The following is a 17,858-nucleotide window of genomic DNA, read 5'->3' as shown; positions in this document are numbered from 1 at the left end:
GCCCCTCCTGTGGGCCCAGATGGTACTGATGCCCCCATATCTTAGTCCCCTCTCTGAAGCCCCTCTCCCGGCACAGATAGCAGAGAGGAGGAAAGGACTGAGACCCAGGAATAGGGGTAGCCCTCAGGCCACAGCGCTTGGGCTGGAACGAGGGGAGTAGGCATGCATCGGGTCCTGTCCACCGCTCCAGGCGGATGGGAGGAGGTGGAGGGAGGTCTCTAATCGGAGGCCCCTGGCCTCATTGTTAACTCCGGCCAGTGCTCCAGAAGCTGGGCTAGCCTCTGGCCAGCACCGTACCTGCACACTCCCTCCCTACAAGGACAGATGGCTTGCTCTGGGCTGCTGGGATAGACTCCACCCCCACCCAGGGAGCTGGCCCCACCCCTCCCTGTGGCCCAGGAACCGGAGCCCGCACCGTCTGCCAGTTCTGGAACCCACTGAGGCCTCGCTAGGGACCAGGGCCAGATGGGGGATGGCTGATGAACCTTTCCAATTTAGCAGCTTCCGGGGGACCTCCCAGATTTTGCCTCTCTGCTTGGCTGGGATGAGGATTCACCAGTTCAGGACCATCTAGGCATTGGTACGGGGTGTCTTCTGTGGCCACCAGCTCCCAAGTTTGCTCTGTCCTCAGGGAAGGCCCAGGTGGCCTCTGAGGGAGCAGCAGAAGTGGGCCCAGCTTGGAGAGTGGGTCAAAGACCAGGCTTTGAATGGGCCTCAGGAGGGGCAGACCTGCAAGGGCATTATCTCACCGCTGAGACCCACAGGACAGGGACGGGGAAGAGGAGGAGCTTTGCCTCCTCCCTTCCTTCTCCTAAAGTCCTTGCAAAGATGATGTGGGGTAATCATGCTGCTTTCTCTGCTCTCCTGTTGAGGAGTGCAGACTGGGAGCCTACCTTGCGTGCAACTTGCTGCAGGCCCACCAGCCTCCCTGCGGAGCAGAACAGAGCTCTCCTGACACACAGTCACCTGGGAGAGCTGGAAAGGAACTGCTTTATCTACCTGCTCCTGCAGAGATGCCCAGCCCACCTCTCTGAGCCCGGGGCTTCTGGAAGGTAAGCAGGCCTCCTAATTCACTGCTGGTCCCAGGACCACCGTGGCCTGAGGGCAGAGGGTCAGAATGACTCAGGCACTTCTGGGCTCCCAGACTTGCTTCAGCCCTGGCTTCTCTGCCCGTAATCTGCCACTTCCCCCAGGAACTCTGTGCCAAACAAGTCCTTGAAATGGGATTTATTACTGGGTCCTCCCCCTGGGGTCTCCCTTTCTGAGGAATCTGGGTCCAGACAGAAGACAGGGTGAGAGGGCTGTTCCTCCTGAGAGCATGGGGCCAGGCCAGCCCAAGCCTGGTGCCCAGGCCCCACTTCCCCGGGCGGCCTGTGCCCTCAGAGCCCAGCAGCCGCCAGTGCCCGCCCGCCCGTCCCCCTAGCTCCTCTTGGCCTCCTGCTCCCTGCGCCGGAGCTTCTCACGCTGCCGCGCAGCCTTCTCCTGGGCCTTGCGCTCCTTCTCAGCGGCCGCTGCCAGCTCCTTCAACTTCCGCTTCACGAGTGCCCGGTCATGTGAGTGGCTGAGCCCCAGGCTCTGGGGGAGGAATCCAAGGGTGAGGGGGAGAGCCCCGGAGCCACCCAGGCCTGGCCAGCCCAAGCCCCGGGTTCTCTGTGCCCCAGGTGTACTCTCTCTGGAGCTCTGCCAGCCCTCAGCCTCCACCTCCCAGACCTGCTGATGGATCAGAACCCTCAGGGCAAGAATTTGGAATGGGAGTGATTGGGAGAGATGAGGGTAGAGGGTTCCAGGGCCTTTGCCCCCTCCCCACCCCAATCCTTGGCTCCCATTCCTCCACTCAGGATTTCAACCTTGGCATGACCCTGCCTGATCCCCTGAGGCCCAGAGACGGGGAGCAAAATGTCCAAGGTCACACAGCTAGTCAGTAGCTGAGTCCCCTCTCCATTCCAGAGACTTCCTGGGGGACTCTTCGCACCACTGCTTCCCCAAGCAGCTCAGCAGAGGGTGCACGACAGGCCAGAAACCCCCAGTACAGAGATGAGAGAGACACCCCCTGCCGCCCCCCGCCCCGACTTCCCTCCCACAACCACCAGCCTCCAAGATTCTTAGTCTTGGAGACTAAGACTCCAAGAATCAGGTGAGATGACCAGGGGAGACTGATTAGAGTCAAGAGTCAGATGATAGGATAGTCTTCAAGGTCAGAGGTCAACCTGGAGACTTGGGCTGGAGCTTGAAGGTCAAACTGAGGAATTGGGCTGGAGTCAGACTGGGAACCCATGCTAGAGAGCAACAATCAGGCCGAGGATCTTGCCTAGAGGTCAGAGGCCAGGGCAGTGGTCTTAAAGAGAGTGGAAAGGTCAGGACGAGGGGAATCCTAATTCTTGAAGGTTGCCTTAGGCTCCGGCTGGGTCGTGGCCCTTCTACTCTAACCCACCTTCAGTTTGCTTCCATCCAGCTGCAGTAGCTGCGGCCCATCCACCTGCCTCGCAGCAAACTCAGCGGCATACTGCTCCAGGTTGAGGCTGTGCAGCCACTGGCCCACCTGCTGACTGGTCCAGTGGTAGATGGTGGGGAGAGGTTCATCCAGAAACTGGGGCGGAGACCAAGGAGCGTGAGGGGGGAAGGCGTGGCCTGTGGCCCGCACACCTGGCTGTGTCAGATGTCAGGGCCTGCTTACCTCGTCCGAAGACTGGGACAGTGTGTGGTAGGGGTAGGAACACTTGGCCGCCTGCCGGGGACCACTTGGAATCTTGGGGCTGCTGCTGGGGGGTGTGGAGTCACCACTCAGAGTGGATTCCTAGACAGGAGGGGGGCATGCTGCTGAGGAGAGATCTCACCTCCAAGCGCAAGGCAGTCACCCCCGACCCATCACCCCCATCCAGATGAAGCTGAAGTCCAGGGCTGGGCACCAGGAGTTGCTCAGGGCCCTTGTACATGAACCAGGAGCTGGGCGGGCACACAGGGCGTGGTGACTTGTGCGAGGCATCGGATCTGAGGCCTCTGGGAGGATGTGGGGCTAGAACTGAGCCAGGCAGAGTAGTTAGCAGGAATGGAGGAGGTCAGACTGGTGTCGCTTTCTAGACAGCTGACTGGGGTTCCCTTGCGCTGGGTCAGACGTCTCTGCCTTGTGCCTCCCCAGCATGGCCTCTAGCACCCTGGCTTGTAAAAACCTGGTTAGATGTCTGTCCTCACTGGACTGTGAGCTCTGTGAGGGCCTGGGCTGTGTCTGTTCACCAGGGCCCAGCACAAGGGAAGGAAGAAAGGGAAGGACCCCTTCTCCCCTGAATTTCCAGTTTTCTGATCTCCTCTGACCCAGCTGCCCATAAGGAACAGAATCACAGGACAAGCACAGGGCTGGGGGTCATAGAGCCTGGCACCTAAATCCAACTGAGTCTGTAGGCAAAGCCCTTCAGTCTGGGCCTGCATTTGCTCATCTGTACAATGGGGGTGAGTGTGTCTGCCTTCCCCACTTCACTGAGCCTTTGTGAGAGTAAAGCAAAAACATGCACTCGGAGCTTTGTAGACTGCAGAGTCCTGGTGAATGTAAACATGCTCATTCTTCTGCTACTCGGTCTCACTTCTCCCACAGGGTTGTGAACTTTCTGAGCATTAGCTAGGTTGGGGTCCTGTTCATCTCTGCTTCCCCTAAGCATCTCCACACCACACATGTAGCCCAACTCCTAAGACAGGACATGGGGCCAGAACTGAGCCAGGCAGAAGAGTTAGCAGGCATAGAGAAGCTCTCAGGCTGGGTGTGTACTAGGGGATCATGGAGGCAGCAATGAACGAATCAGTGAAGGAACCACTCAGCATATAAACAAGTGAATGAGTGAATGCCTGAACTCAGAAACTGGATGAATTAATGGATCACTGAATGGCTCCATGGACAGACAGATGGACTCCGGGGATGCCTGGATCCCAGCCCAAGCCAGGGTGAAGTATGTCTTCATGTCACCCGAGTCTGGGGGCCAGTGGCCAGTATGGGGGCCAAAAGGCCATGGACTCACCTGAGAAGCTGACTTCTTAGGGCTGAAGCCCTCGTGTTTAGGGGAGCAGGCCGGGGAGGTGGTGCTGCCAGAACACGCCGAGCCCTTGCCACTGTCTGTGAACCAGGAAAAGGGCAGGAACGGGGAGCCCCCTGACCTGCCGGACCCCTCCACCGACTCCCTGTGGAGAGAGTGCCCTGCATGGGTGTGGGCACCAAGGCAAGGGCTGGGGCCCACAGGGAGCTGGGGGCAAAAGCTGTGGCTGAGGGGCTGTGGGTACCTCTTACCTGCTGCCCATGGACAGGCGGTTGCTGCCCTTCTCCTTCCGGCTCTTGCTAGTGGATGCTCGGCGTAAGGTGACCCTGTGGCGAGGGCAAGGGGAAGTGGGACAGTGCTGCCCGCTACGCTACCCCATCCCCAAGCCTTTGTTCTCGGCCCCTCGTCCACTCACCCCAGGTCCAGGAACTTTCGGCGAGTCTTCTTATCCAGGCCAATGGTAGGGCTGGCGGGCTCAGGTGGGCTGGCATCCCGGCTGTCATCTTTTGTGGAAGAGAAGGAAGGAAGTAGCCTGTGTGGTGGCTTGTCTGCCTCTTGCAGCTGCCAGTGAGGTGGCAGGAATTCTCTCGACTTAGAATCAGGCAACCTGGCTCTGGTGCCCTTCACTAGCTGTGTGACCTAGGACAAGTCACTACCTTCTGAGCTTCCTGCATCTCAAATATGGGGATAATGACACTGCCTATTTCATGAGACCTAATAGGATGTTGATGAAAGCCTTATACAAACAATAAACCACTCTGAAAAAGGAGGGGCCACTACTCTTTACTGTTAATTTTATCTTGTCCAACTTGTAGCCAACCTTCTAATCTTGGCTCACATGTCACTTCCTCAGAGAAGCCTTCCAGGATGATCCCAACTGCTCCCAGGATGCTTTCACGCTGATACATGCTCTCCCGCCCTGCGCACTGTTTCTCACATGGCACTTAATACATCTTGTAACTTATACGTTTAATCAGTGGATGATTTGATTGCTTCTCCTCGAACCTATAAGCCCCGTGAGGACGAGAACTGCATCTGCTTGCTCTTTTTGTCTCAGTGCCCAGCAGTGTCTGGCACATATTAAGGCGCTCGGGAAATGAGTGAAAGAACCGTGGTCTTTATTCCCCACCTTCCCCAGCCACCCTGCCCCTCGGATCCCGCCACGCACTTCGGCGCCCAAGGGACCGCTTGCCAGCAGGGGGCGCCGCGCCGCCCGCCGCTCACCTTCGCTGTGCGGCTCGGCGCGGGGATGGCGGCGCACGAAGCTGGGCGAGCTGTCGGACGAGGGCGCGGAGCGCGGCGGCGAGCAGGAGGCGGCGGCCAGGCCCTCGTGCGAGGCGGCGTTGTGCAGGGGCCGGTAGCGTGCGAGCGGCGAGGGCGGCGGCTCGTCCTCGTCCAGGCTGCGCCGCAACCCCGGGGGCTCCAGGCAGAAGGAGCTCCCGGCTGGGGACCCCGGGCCCGAGTGCAGAGGCGAGCGCAGCCGGTGCAGGGGGCTCCCGCAGCCATCGGTCACCTGGGGAAGGGGCAGCCGCTCACCGCCAACCCTCCTCCCCTCTTCCCGGAGGGGAGCCCGGGCTCCTAGGTCCTTACGGGGCCTGGAGGGAGGGTTTCCTCGTGCCTTGGGCCGAGAGGTGGCTGGGCAGCTAGAGGTGGGAAATGGGACTTACGGTCACATAGGCTGGGGCTGGATCCCACCTCCCTCACTTACTAACTGTGTGACTTTGTTAGTGAACCTCTCAGAGCCTCAATTTCCTCGTCTGGAAGATGGGGATAATACCTTCCTTGAAAGGATGAGATGAGCCAGAATTGAACTGCAGCTAATATTTGTTAGCCTTATTATGTCAGAAGTCTAGGGGTGTGGTTTCCCTGGAAGAGTGGTTTGGAGGGATTATCCAGGGGCAAGAAGGGTGGGTGGGGTATGTGCGATTGGGTGGATTGCCCCAACCTTGCCTCCGGGCCCATCGGAGCCTTCACCATCCTCTGCAGAGCTGGCACTGTCCCGAAGCCTCGAGCGGGAGGGCCTGTGTCTCCGGCCCTTGGCCAGTAGTTGGGCTCGGGCCTTGTGTAAACTGCTGTCCAGTCTGACGGTCTCTGGCACAGCCAAGTCCAGGTCTGCAAACCGGGGAAGAGGGGCAGAGACCAGACACATGAGGACAGCAATCCCGGAGGCCCACCTCAAGTGGCCACCTGCACTCACACCCAGGCATTCAACAAATGTCTCCAAGCGCAGGGCACTGATAGTCCTATGAGATGGAGAGCTGGGTCTTTCACAGTCTCGCAGGGAGCTGGACATGTCAGCTCATACATACAGTGTGTGATGGAACCTCTCACAGGCACAGAGGACAGGGTGGCTCTGTTTGGATGGGTTGGAGGAGGAAACACCAAAGCTGGGTCTTAAGGTCTGGATGGGAGTTTACAAGAGAGGAGGTTGGCAAAACTGGTATACGCAATGCTGGGAGGAAGGGAAGCTGGGGGCGGGGCACCTCCAGGGCAATGGGAGGGCAGGTTTGTGGAGGGAAGGACTGGAGGATGAGGCCGGAGAGAGCATGGTTGTAATTGCTACCACTGAAGAAGTGCCAACTACACGCCAGAACATACATACATCACCTTGTCTACTCAGAACAACCCGCAGGCTAGGGACAGCTGTTATGTACATTTCACAGCTGAGCAAACTGAGGATCAGAGAGGTTAAGTCTCTTGACTGAGGCCAGCAGCTAGCAATGGTCTGGGATTTGAGCCTGGCTAGTCTAGCTCCAGAGATTGGCCGTGCTGGGGACACTGGCTTGCTGTGCCATGCTCAAGGTCACACTCAGAAACAGCACTGCTGAGCATCTAGAGGGCTCACAGTTAACTGGAGCAGAGGGACCCCCATAAGCTAGTGGTGGTGGCAGAGAGGAAAGCCTACAGACCCCTGAAGCCTGTCTCTCCCATCCTGGGGTCCGTGGCCCAGGGCTAGGTCCTGGATGAGGACATGGCGGAAGAGTAGGCAAACCCAACAGATTATGCATAGACCCTACTGCTCCAAGTTTCACTTTCCATTTGCTCCACCGGAGGATGCAGCTTTCACTCTGCAGTGACCCTGAGCTTCTCCAGGCAGAACAGGTTCTTCCCAGACCTCAGCAAGGGTTAAGACCTTTCTTCACCACTCCACCCCTCATGATCTCAGGGACCCCATCCCATCACGCAAGGCCCTGCCTTGCCTGCTCCTCTTTCTCTTGTCTGCAGACACCCCCTAAGCCACCCCAGTGGCTGAACTACTACCTATACCTATTTCCAACTCTGATCCCTCCCCTGAATTCCAAGTCTGGGCACCTCAGCACCTGCCAGGGAACTTACCATGTCAAAATCACCCAGGGACCTCAAACTCAACCCGTCAAACGAACCCACCACCTTGCCTCAAACTGATTCTCTGTCCCTGGCTCACTGAAAGGCCCCACCGTCCACCCAGTCACTCCTCTCAGACCCAGTTGGTAATTCATGTGTCCAGCTGCCTACTTGACACCTCCACTTAGATGTCCAATGGGCATCTTCAACGAATATGTCACAATTGGACTCCTGACCTCCCCACCCCCTAAGCTGCCCGGTCTGCCCATCTCAGTGAATGGCATCTCCATCCTTCCAGCTGCTCAGGCCAAACCCCTGGAGTCACCCGTGACTCCTCCCTCTCCCTCTCACCCTGCAAACTGATCCATCCACAATTCCTGTTAGCTCTACTTTGGAAATATATCTAGACATGCTGAAATATTTATGGTGAAATGACATGATGTTTTGGGTTAGGTTCAAAATAATCCAGGAGACTAGGAGTGGAGAGTGGAAGGGGATATAGATGAAACAAGACTGTCCAGGAGTTGATGATGGTTGAGGTTGAGTGATGAGTACGTAAGCGTATGATGGGGTACATTGTGCTAGTCTCTCTACTTTTGACTTCCCACAGTAAAATATTGTGTATATGTGTCTGTATATACACACACTTACATACATGCATACATGTGGGGGGAAGGAGGACGGGAGAGGAAAGGAGAGGGAGAACACACAGCGTTCCTGGTCTAGGTCACTACCACCTCTTGCCTCCATTATTACAGATCATCCCGGCTGGTCTTCCCTCCGCCTCCCTTTCCTATTTACAGTCTATTTTCAACCCAGCAGCCAGAGTGATCCTGATAAAACATGTCAGCCCGTGTCACTCCTCTCTCTGCCCAGAACCCTCCAGTGACTTCCATCGCTCACAGAGTAAGAAGCCGAGTTCTTACCACGGCCTCCAGACTCAGGCAGCTCAGTGACTCTCTCCCTCTTCTTCCCTCTGCTCCAGCCACCCTGGCCTCCTGGCTCTGCCTTACACCAGCTATCCTGCACCTCAGGGCCTTTGCACTTCCTCTTCCCTTTCCTGCAAGGCTCTTGCCACCGATTTCTGCACAGTTCTCTCTCTCACCTCCTTCAAGTCTCTGCTTAAATGCTTTCTCTCACTGAGAGACCACCCAATTTAGAATACCCCCCAGGGGCTTCCCTGGTGGCACAGTGGTTAAGAATCTGCCTGCCAATGCAGGGGACACGGGTTCGAGCCCTGGTCTGGGAAGATCCCACATGCCGCGGAGCAACTAAGCCCGTGAGCCACAACTACTGAGCCTGCGCGTCTGGAGCCTGTGCTCCGCAACGGGAGAGGCCGCGACAGTGAGAGGCCCGCGCACCGCGATGAAGAGTGGCCCCCGCTCGCCGCAACTGGAGAAAGCCCTTGCACAGAAACGAAGACCCAACACAGCCATAAATAAATAAATAAATAAATAAATAAATTTATTTAAAAAAAAAAGAATACCCCCCAAAGCCCCACTGCTAAATTTTTTCCTATATCATTTGTCATTCTCTGGCATACCATATATTTTACTAATTTAGTTTATTGTCTCTCTCCACCCATTAGAACGTCAGCTCCATGAAGGCAGACATTTCTCTATTTTGTTCATTGCACCAACACAGGCATAGAATGGTGTGTGTGTGACACGTGTGTGAGAGAGTGTATGTGTATATGAGTGTTCTAAGTGTTTTACAATTACTAGCTCATTTAAACCTCCCCACAACCCAAGGAGGAAGAGACTCCAAGAATCCCCAGGGCAGCCTTAATTTGCCTGAGGGTATAGGGCTGGTGAAGGGCAGGCCAGGGTTATAGGCCTTCCGGCTCCGGCTCCAGAGGCTCAGGGTGTAACTACCAAGCCCTCTCTACCTCCTCTGAGGCAGAGATGGGAGTGACTTGTGAGTCCAACCCCTCACTTTACAGGCCCTTACTCTCCTTGGAGAGGAAGGTTTGGCCCAGGGTGCAGAGGGAGTTAAGGACAGTAGGCAGGGCTCCTGGAGGGAGCTGATGAACAGCCTCGACCAGTCCAGCACGCAGCTGGTGCCCAGCCGCCCTGGGCCATGGAGAAGGGCTCTCTGCACCTGAATCTGGGCCACATCAAAACCATGGTCATCTTACCGCGGAGGGTCTAGGGAGCAAAGGAACTCCTAAGGGGCTTGGGGCTTTTTGAGGCAAGGTGGGGCCAGCCTCTCCTCTGGTCCCTTACTCTACCAGGCCCTCATCACCTTGTCCATCCCTCCCATCATCTCGCTGTCCCTCTCCCTCTCTCCCTGGGAGTTAGCCCGGCCCTGGGCAGTGGGAAGTCATGAATATTTCATCACCTTTCTCTTCAGGAAGGCCGCCAGGCAGGCAGCTACCTCAGCAGGTCAGGGAGAAGGAAAACAGGAAGGGTTGGGGGGGGGGTGGGGGGGGGGGTGGGGGTGGAGAGGGGAGCGGAGGCCAAAAAGCCCAAGGAACGGGGAGCTCGCCTCTGCCAGGCCAGAGGTCAGGCTGGGCCTGTGTGGGGATGGAGAGACTCAGAGTCTGAGGCCCAGAGACAGTTCGAGGCTGGGGGCGTCCCCGAGGCAAAGCCTCCGTGCACAGGCCCCAGGGAGGCCAGTCCGGGAAGCAGTTCCCCAGGAGCCGGGAGGCAGCAGTTCCGGTGGGCGGCGTTGGCATTGCCAGGGCCTGTGGCAGCCAAAGGGGAGAGAGAGGTGAGCAGGGAGGGGGGAGGAGGAGAGGGCAAGGAAGGTAGAGATGAGAGGCAGGGGAGGAGAAACTGGAGGCCCTGTGGCATTCCACAGCTAGGAGCCCCTCCCAGCTGAGAGTCCTGAGGGCTGCATACTCGAGCTTTCAGCTTCCACCGCGACCTCCACGTTCCTCCACCTTCTTTTGCTCACTGACTCCTCCACCAAACCCAGCTGGTAAACAGCCTTTCCACCCCAGTGCATGCTGGGAACTCTGCCCTGTCAGTGGTCTTTCTCTAATCCACACAATAGAAAGACTGCAGGGGGTAAATGATGGGGTGTGGGGGGTGTCCATGCACCCTAGTGAGAACAGAGGAGGGTCGGTCTGGGGTTGCCCCTGGGGGTGTAGATGCTGAGTGTGTGTTATGCATTTTTGATTTCCCTGCACATCCATGCAGATGAGGTCCCTTATTTATGCAGCTCGGAGGTAACCTGTGTCACCTGTGCTGGGGAATACTGGTGTACAGCACAGTGGCTGCCAGTAGGGAGTTAGGCAGTCTGGAGTTTTAGTCCCAGCTCTGCCACTAACCTGCAGTGTGATCTTTAAAGCAAGTCACTTCTGTGCTCCGTGTCCTAGGCTTAGGACAAGTGGGCACACTCCTTAGCCTTGCTGTGAGGGTTAAATGACACAGTGCATGTGAAATGGGGGTGCTAGCCTAGTACCTGGCATGAGACAAGCAGTTAATAAATGGGGACCCTTATTATCATCGTTGTTGTTGTAATTGGATATCTACTCAGATAACGGTGACAAAAACTCAGCCTGTAAGGCCAAAATACACACACACACACACACACACACACACACACACACACACCGAAGTTCCCAGGACTCCTCTTCCCCAAAGCCCGATAGCCTTGGCTAGAGATACAGCCACACAGAACTTACCAAAAACCTCATCCGCAGGTTCTCGGAGCTTTGAAGAAGCCATGACTTAAGAGAGCTGGGAGGACAAGAGGCGAAAGAGGAAAAAAAGACCATGGATAAGAGGTTCAGGTTGGTGCAGGCAAGGGAGCTGCCACTGGCTACCTGCTCCTAGCCTTCTGGCCCTCACCTCTCCTTACAACTCTTTCTCTGGCCCCTGAAAGAGAAATCATCTGAACCACAGCCCAGATTGTTGGGGCAGGCAGGAGGTAGAAGCAAGTCCAGGGTATAGACACAGGCTGTCCTGCAGCCCTGGTCCGAGCTGATTTGCTGAGTGCCTCCACACGGGTCACTGAACTTCTCCCCGTCACTGTCTTGGGCCCTTCCATCATTAGCATTCCCTAAAAGCTTTTAATGATCATAAGCTGTCCAATATCAAATCTGGGAGAAATCTTGGAGGCTATTAAATCCAATCCTCTCATTTTACAAATAAAGAAAGAGAAAGGAGAATGACTGATCTAAGATCACATAATAAGTTAATGGCAAGATCAGAATGAGAACCCAGGTTCTTCCATCCACCCACCTACTTACCTCCCTACTTATCCATGCATCTACTTGCCTATTCACCGTCCACTCATTCACCCATCCATCATCTGTCCAACCATCTATCTTTCCAGCCACCCATCCATCCACCATCCACCCCGTCCAACCATCCACCCATTTTTACATCCGTCAATTTATACCATCCACCCATCCATCTTCCCATCCATCACCCAGTCCTGCCTCCCCCCCACTCTCATCACTGGTGCACTCACCACCTGTCTTCCTGAACATGAGCTGTTCAGGAAGCTGGCATCATCAACAGGGCCACTGTTCTTGACAAAGTCACAGTTCTCACAGTTCAAGACAGACTCACAGATGCAGAAGGGTATAAAGAGTACCCATAGCAGAACAGTGTAGAGCCAAATCTCTATGATGCATCAAATATGTTCTGGGAAGAAATATGGATGGATAGGGGTTTTGTTTTGTTTTGTTTGTGGGAAGTAAGAAAGGAAGGGCAGGTGGGAAAGCAGGATATATGTAGCTGAAACAATTTGGGCAGGCTTCCTAGCAGATGTAGGATTGCAGCATCCCTAAACCAAAGCCTGGGTGTTAGAGAAGCAGGGGAATACCAGATGAGGGGAGAAGGAGGAAGCTCAGGGTTAGGGGCATACTGCATGCCTGGGACATGATCTCCAATTACTTCTAACACTCAGGTCCCCATGGGGCAGAGCGCTGCATTAGACCACACATTTGACAGGTGTAGGAAAGCTAGGCTACATGCCTGCTTGGTCTTTTCCGATTCTCCTCTTCTGTTATTACATAGATATCATCTCACTGTGAACTGTCCAGGCTTGGGATTCTTAGTATCCCCACTTTACAGATGGGAAAACTGAGACGCAGGAGATAAGAGGCAGAACTCAACCTTGACCCCAGTCTCCTGCCCCTCAGCTCTATCCTGGGTGGTGATCTGCAGTTTTGGAACCTGCTCATGAGGAAAGAACACTGCTGGGAGAAGGGACAGGGCTTAGAGGTAAGGGAGTTGATCCATACTCGCTAGGACCGGATAAGCTTCAAAACTACCTCCACCCCAGGCTCTGTGGATGCTTGGGGCTGCAAGCAGGAAATGAGGTGTGAGAAGGAGCCAGGATGTGGGCCCTCCAGGAACCCTCCTGTCATTCTTCAACCCTGGGTGCTAGTAACAGAGAAGTTCTAGAACCTCTCTTCCTGTCCTGAAGGGGTAGATGGGAAGAGAGGCTGCCCCTAAGAATGAACCAAATTCCCTCCTTCAATCGCAAAGCTCATCCGACCAGGACCTAGCTGCCACCTCCTCCAGAAAGCTGTCCTAGATAGCCGTCACTCCTCTCATTTGTCTATATAATTTCTAAATCCACTCTTCCCCACCACTAGGAAATGAGTAATTTTTCATACTTCGTTGATTCCCTAACTGGGTCATATCTCCCCCACATCAGATGGGAGCTCCTGAGGAGAAGGGTCAGTATTCCCCATCAGAAGAGGGACTCTCTGAAGATAAGAACTGCCTCTCCCATCAGAATGGAGGCTCCCTGAGGGTGCTTCCTCTCTTAGACCACCTGAGAATGGAGAGCCCATGTGCTCTTTATTCAAGGTCCCAGTTTAGGGTGGAGGCCCTCTTGTGGATGCCATCCTCTTTCAGGTACCCTCTGGGGTGGGCTGGGGCTTCCAGCTCACATCACTGCCGAATGAATTCTGATTCAGCACAAACTGCTTTCTTCAACAACTAACTCCATGGGGTGTGTATGGGAGACCCTCCCTACGCTGTCCCTTGGGGAACTCTGGGAAGCATGACATCAGAATGTCACCAGGCCCTTCCCACCCCCCCTTCCAACACTGAACCTTGGAAAATTAGACATCCCCCCCATTTACACTCGTACAACATTACACTCCTACACACACACGCACGCACACACACACACACACACACATGCCACACTCATACATGCACATTCAAACCAGGTAACTGCTACAAGGTGGAAATGAACCTGTTCTCTGGACACAGTCTGGGCTCTGACTCTACCAGGCCACTCCTTCCTCCCCAAACGTCCCAATTCCCGGAGGAAGAACACCAATAACCTTTGACCCTTCCCTATGAGAAAGGGAGGTAGGTGAACTCTAAGTTTCCTGGGACCCAGGGGAAGGTGAAAGACAAAGAAAGGGTACACAAGCCCTGGAGAGGAAATGGGGAGCAGGACAGAGACAGGTTGGTGGAGAGTCAGTCTACAGAGCTGCAGAGAAGAGGAAGAAAGAGCAAGAAGGAGATGAGCCTGAGAGCAGCAGCAGCGGGGCCAGGGGAAGAAGCCGTAGAGACAGGGCTCCAGCAGCCCTGAGTGAGGCCCCGGGGAGGCGTGGAGAAGAGCGGAATCGGCTGCCAGGAGAGAGGCGGCCCTCAGTGGGGAAGGAAAGAGGAAAGGGGCCCTGGAAGAGGAGAAGGAGCCCAGAAGAAAGAAGTGCAACTGGGGAGGGATGGTTGGGAGAGGAGGCTGGGGCAGGGGGAGGCAGTGTGGAGCTAGAGAAAGGGGTGACCCCCTCCCACAAGGCCCAAGCTGGGGGCATCCAGCAAGCACCGCTGGAGATGGGGTGGGGGTGGAGGACAGGGCACCTTCTGAACTCTCAGGGCCCCTATCGCCCAATCAGAGCCAAGTGGCTAGTTCTGTCCGATCCATTAGTCCAACTCTGCACCAGGCAAGAAGGGGTTAAGCTCTCCCCCCTCCCCCAACACCAGTTTTTTTTAAAAAAATTAATCTCTCCGGACCTCGGGCAGAGGGAGAGGCTTAGGGACAGAAATCCTATCTCTACCCCATCTCCTAACAGCGCAGAACCCTAGCTCTGTGCAGGCCCCCCTAGGGACAGGGGAAGAAAGGTCCTTGTCTCTTCGCCCCATCCAACCCCACTCGGGTTCCCACCGCAAGCCGGAGACCCCCAGCTCCGCTTCCCCGTCCACCTTGGGGCTCTTGGGGTCCCAATACCTCACCTCCAGCATCTGTCATCTTCAGCGTCCGGCGCCTCAGAAACCCCTCAGGCCCATGGTGTTTGGGGCTGGGGCCAGGCAGGAGAGGGGCGGGGGACAGTCACCCCGGCCTCGGGGGGCTCCGGGCTGGCTCCATCCGCTCCATCCCGGGAGTAGGGGTAGGGGTCAGCGGCGGGGGGTCTTGGAGCCGGAGGGAATGTGGGGGTGGGGGTGGGGGAGTTCGGAGAGAGGAGGAGAAGGTTTGCAGGAAGCAGGAGGCACGGCGGGAGGGGCTGGACCAGGAGACCTGACGGGAGGATGCTCTCCGTGCGTGTGTGTGTGCGCGTGTGTGTGTGTGTGTGTGAGAGAGAGGAGAGGAGAGCGAGGGAGAGAGAGAGAGAGCGAAATCGTCTCCCCGCCCCGCCCGGCTGGACGCGGGGTCCCCCGCCTGGCAGGCAGATACTCTTAGCGTCGTGTCAGCGGGGATCCGCGGGGGTCCCCAGGGAAGGGGCGATGAGGGTGCGCGTGGCGGGGAGGCCGGGCGCCCGGGAGACAAAGAACGGGAGGGAGGGAGGGAGGGAGGGAGGGGCGGAGGCAGCGGGAGCACGGGGGAGGGAGGAGGCGGCCCCGGCCGGCGGAGCCGGGCGAGGGGATTCTAGTTACCGCTACTCCTCGGCCCGCGAGAGTCGGGGCCGGTGTGAGCGGCCGGACATGCGGCCGCACCTTAGGACCTACGGGGCTTTTGCCTCCTCTGCAAGGCCTGTGAGGGCTCCTGATTCATCCATTCAACAGACGTCCACAGAGCAGTCGGATGCGCCGAGGCCCGAGGGGACCGTGGAGAACAGAGCCGACCTGGTCCGGGGCCGTCGTGGCTCGCAGCGTTGTCAGGGGGACGGACGGACGAGTGGGGAGGCCCTCACGAGAGCGGGTGCTGTGAACCTTCGTTCACAGAGGACACTTCAGCGCGGGGAGAGCACACCAGAGGGAGCCAGGCCTCGCCTGGGGGCGGGTGAGGATGGGGGCGGGGGCTGTGTGTGGAAGTGATCCAGGAGGATTCCTGGAGGAGGTGACCTGTTGGCTACTTCTGCAGGCCAGGCCAGGGTAGAAGTGCTAGTGGGACTTGTGGGGGTAGGGAGGAAAGGAGAGGAAGATGAAGGATGTGGGGGCTTGCACTTTATCCTACCAGCCATAGGGGGAAAAGTAACAGAGGAGTGAGGGGCTCTGATTTGCATTTTAGGAAGAACCCCTCGGCTCCTTTGGAGAAGGCTGCCTGAAGGCTGAGGCACCACTCATGAGGCTGTTGAGAGGTGATGGCAGTGGGCAAGAAGATCAAAGATCATGATGAGGAATATTAAGGATGTAGAATTGAAGAAATTGACAGGATTTGGGGACTGGCTGGCCACAGAGGGAGAAGGAGGGGTCTAGATGACTGCAGGTCTTGGCTTGAGGCCCTGTAGGTGGAGGGGGTGTGGGGGGATGAGGTCAGACTTGGACCTGGTGAGCTGGAGGTGGTGGCAGGCCAGCCAGGGGAGAGAATACAATAATCAACAGCTAGCTACGGTCCCGAGATGGTGCAGGGGGTGCCAGGCACTGCGCTAGGCACTTTTCTCAGATGATTAATGTCACCCTCACGATAAACCCATGAGGTAGGTGTTTCTGTTACCCCCTTTGTTTGTTCAAGAGCAAGTGGTGAGGTTGGGCAAGGGGGTCCAGAGCTCAGGGGAGCGGTGTGCAGTCTGTAGGGATAGAGTTCCCTGATGGCCAAAGTCTCTGCAGTCCCAGGTCTCTGAGGGGCTCTGGGAGGTGGCATGTTGAGCCCGGATGGTCTTGGGACCATGGGTAAGGACAGAATTAATAACCCTTAGGGGCTGAAGATCCAATGAGATTGTGGGAGTTTTGGCATCTCTGGGTGTCTTTAGAATCTGCTGGCAGCCATGGGTTGCTGGCTAGACTGTGGAGATCTGGGGAGGGAGTGGTGACTCTGGAGGTCTTATTGGGGCTGTGTCTGGGGAACAGTCTGTGGGCATTTGGTGAAATCTGGGTGGTAGGCTGGAGTGGGGGATTGATTATACAGCCCCCGTAGGGAGTGGGGAGATGATAGGTATGTAATGTCAATGCTGGGGGCACATTCTATGGGAGGGTGTCTATAGACCATAGGACCCAGGACGACACCCTAAATTTCTGGGAGCTGGGAAACTCCCCTCATCTGAGTTCCCTCCCTTGTGGCGAATGTTGGGGCTGTGGCAAACCCACGCAAGCTCCTAAGAACTGGCAGGGCTGGGGTAACGCCTCACACAGGCTTCCCCATGGCCACTTGACATAGCCCCAAACATGGACATAGCTCACAGGTGAGTCACCTCTCAGGCCTGAGGAACTCGCAAAGCTACACACGCCGTCCCCAGCCACACACCACACTCAGGCTTTGACTTGGGCTACTTTCCAAAGGGATTCCACCTTTTGGAACATATGGCGTGCAAGCCCCTCACCTAATACACAGGACCCCACCCTGGATGCTCTGCTCCGGTCAGATCAACAGAAGCCCTCATCACAAACCCCATGTCTGCCTCGCCACCCAGGAAGGTCCAGCCACTTCACTCCTTGGGACTTTTATTTTTTTTTATTTTTTTTTATTTTTGTCCGCGTTGGGTCTTTGTTGCTGCATGCGGGCTTTCTCTAGTTGTGGCGAGTGGGGGCTACTCTTCGTTGCAGTGCGCGGGTTTCTCATCACGGTGGCTTCTCTTGTTGTGGAGCACAGGCTCTAGGCTCACAGGCCTCAGTAGTTGTAACACGCGGGCTCAGCAGTTGTGGCTCATGGGCTCTAGGGCACAGGCTCAGTAGTTGTGGCTCATGGGCTTAGTTGTTTCGCCGCACGTGGGATCTTCCCGGACCAGGGCTCGAACCCGTGTCCCCTGCATTGGCAGTTGGATTCTCAACCACTGTGCCACCAGGGAAGTCCTCCTTGGGACTTCTTGGCCAGGTTGCCTGAGCAGGGCCCAAGTCACCTGTAACTCTGGAGATATGACCTGTGACCTTGTGGTTTGGTGGTTTCTGATCCTGGGATTCAGCCACCTGGATTTGTCTTCCCAGCAGTGTTCCAAGGAAGATCCACTTGTAAGAGAAAATGCCTAGAGAGGCATGGCCACCATCTCCAGGTTGCCAGGTGATTCTTAGGTGGGTGGCAGAACTGGACTGGTTATATATGGCCCTGAGGTGTAGAACTAGGATTTTTGGCATGAAGCTATGGGAAGCCAGAATTTGGCTTGACGTGAAGGAGACTTGTGTGACAGAGCCATCCAGAAGGGAGTGGCCACCACAGGAGCTGACTGCCACTGGGAGTTCTGGTGGAGGCCACTCATCTCGGGTTTGTCAGGGACCCACCAAG

The 17,858-nt window shown here is 56.3% G+C and overlaps 1 protein-coding gene across 3 annotated transcripts; it reads right to left on the bottom strand.

Moving 5' to 3' along the window:
* Positions 1-522: 522 nt before the first annotated feature.
* Positions 523-15,013, bottom strand: SAMD14 (sterile alpha motif domain containing 14). 3 transcript variants are annotated; one of them, XM_068530404.1, is made up of 10 exons: positions 14,501-15,013; positions 10,975-11,029; positions 5,965-6,131; positions 5,244-5,532; positions 4,435-4,522; positions 4,271-4,345; positions 4,005-4,164; positions 2,675-2,794; positions 2,432-2,587; positions 523-1,575 (listed from the first exon to the last, which is right to left on the bottom strand). In XM_068530404.1, the coding sequence occupies exons 2-10, from the start codon at positions 11,015-11,017 to the stop codon at positions 1,420-1,422; spliced, it is 1,254 nt and encodes a 417-aa protein (XP_068386505.1). In that variant the 5' UTR covers positions 11,018-11,029; positions 14,501-15,013; the 3' UTR covers positions 523-1,419. The 3 variants fall into 3 exon arrangements, with proteins under 3 accessions (XP_068386505.1, XP_068386506.1, XP_068386507.1); XM_068530405.1 differs by lacking the exon at positions 14,501-15,013 and adding an exon at positions 11,766-11,909; XM_068530406.1 differs by lacking the exon at positions 10,975-11,029.
* Between the last annotated feature and the right edge of the window lie 2,845 nt (positions 15,014-17,858).

The sequence above is a fragment of the Eschrichtius robustus genome, chromosome 20, assembly GCF_028021215.1.
Source record: "Eschrichtius robustus isolate mEscRob2 chromosome 20, mEscRob2.pri, whole genome shotgun sequence".
NCBI lineage: Eukaryota > Metazoa > Chordata > Mammalia > Artiodactyla > Eschrichtiidae > Eschrichtius > Eschrichtius robustus.
The sequence above is the reverse complement of the archived record's forward strand: the minus strand, read 5'-3'. Positions and strand labels throughout refer to the sequence as shown.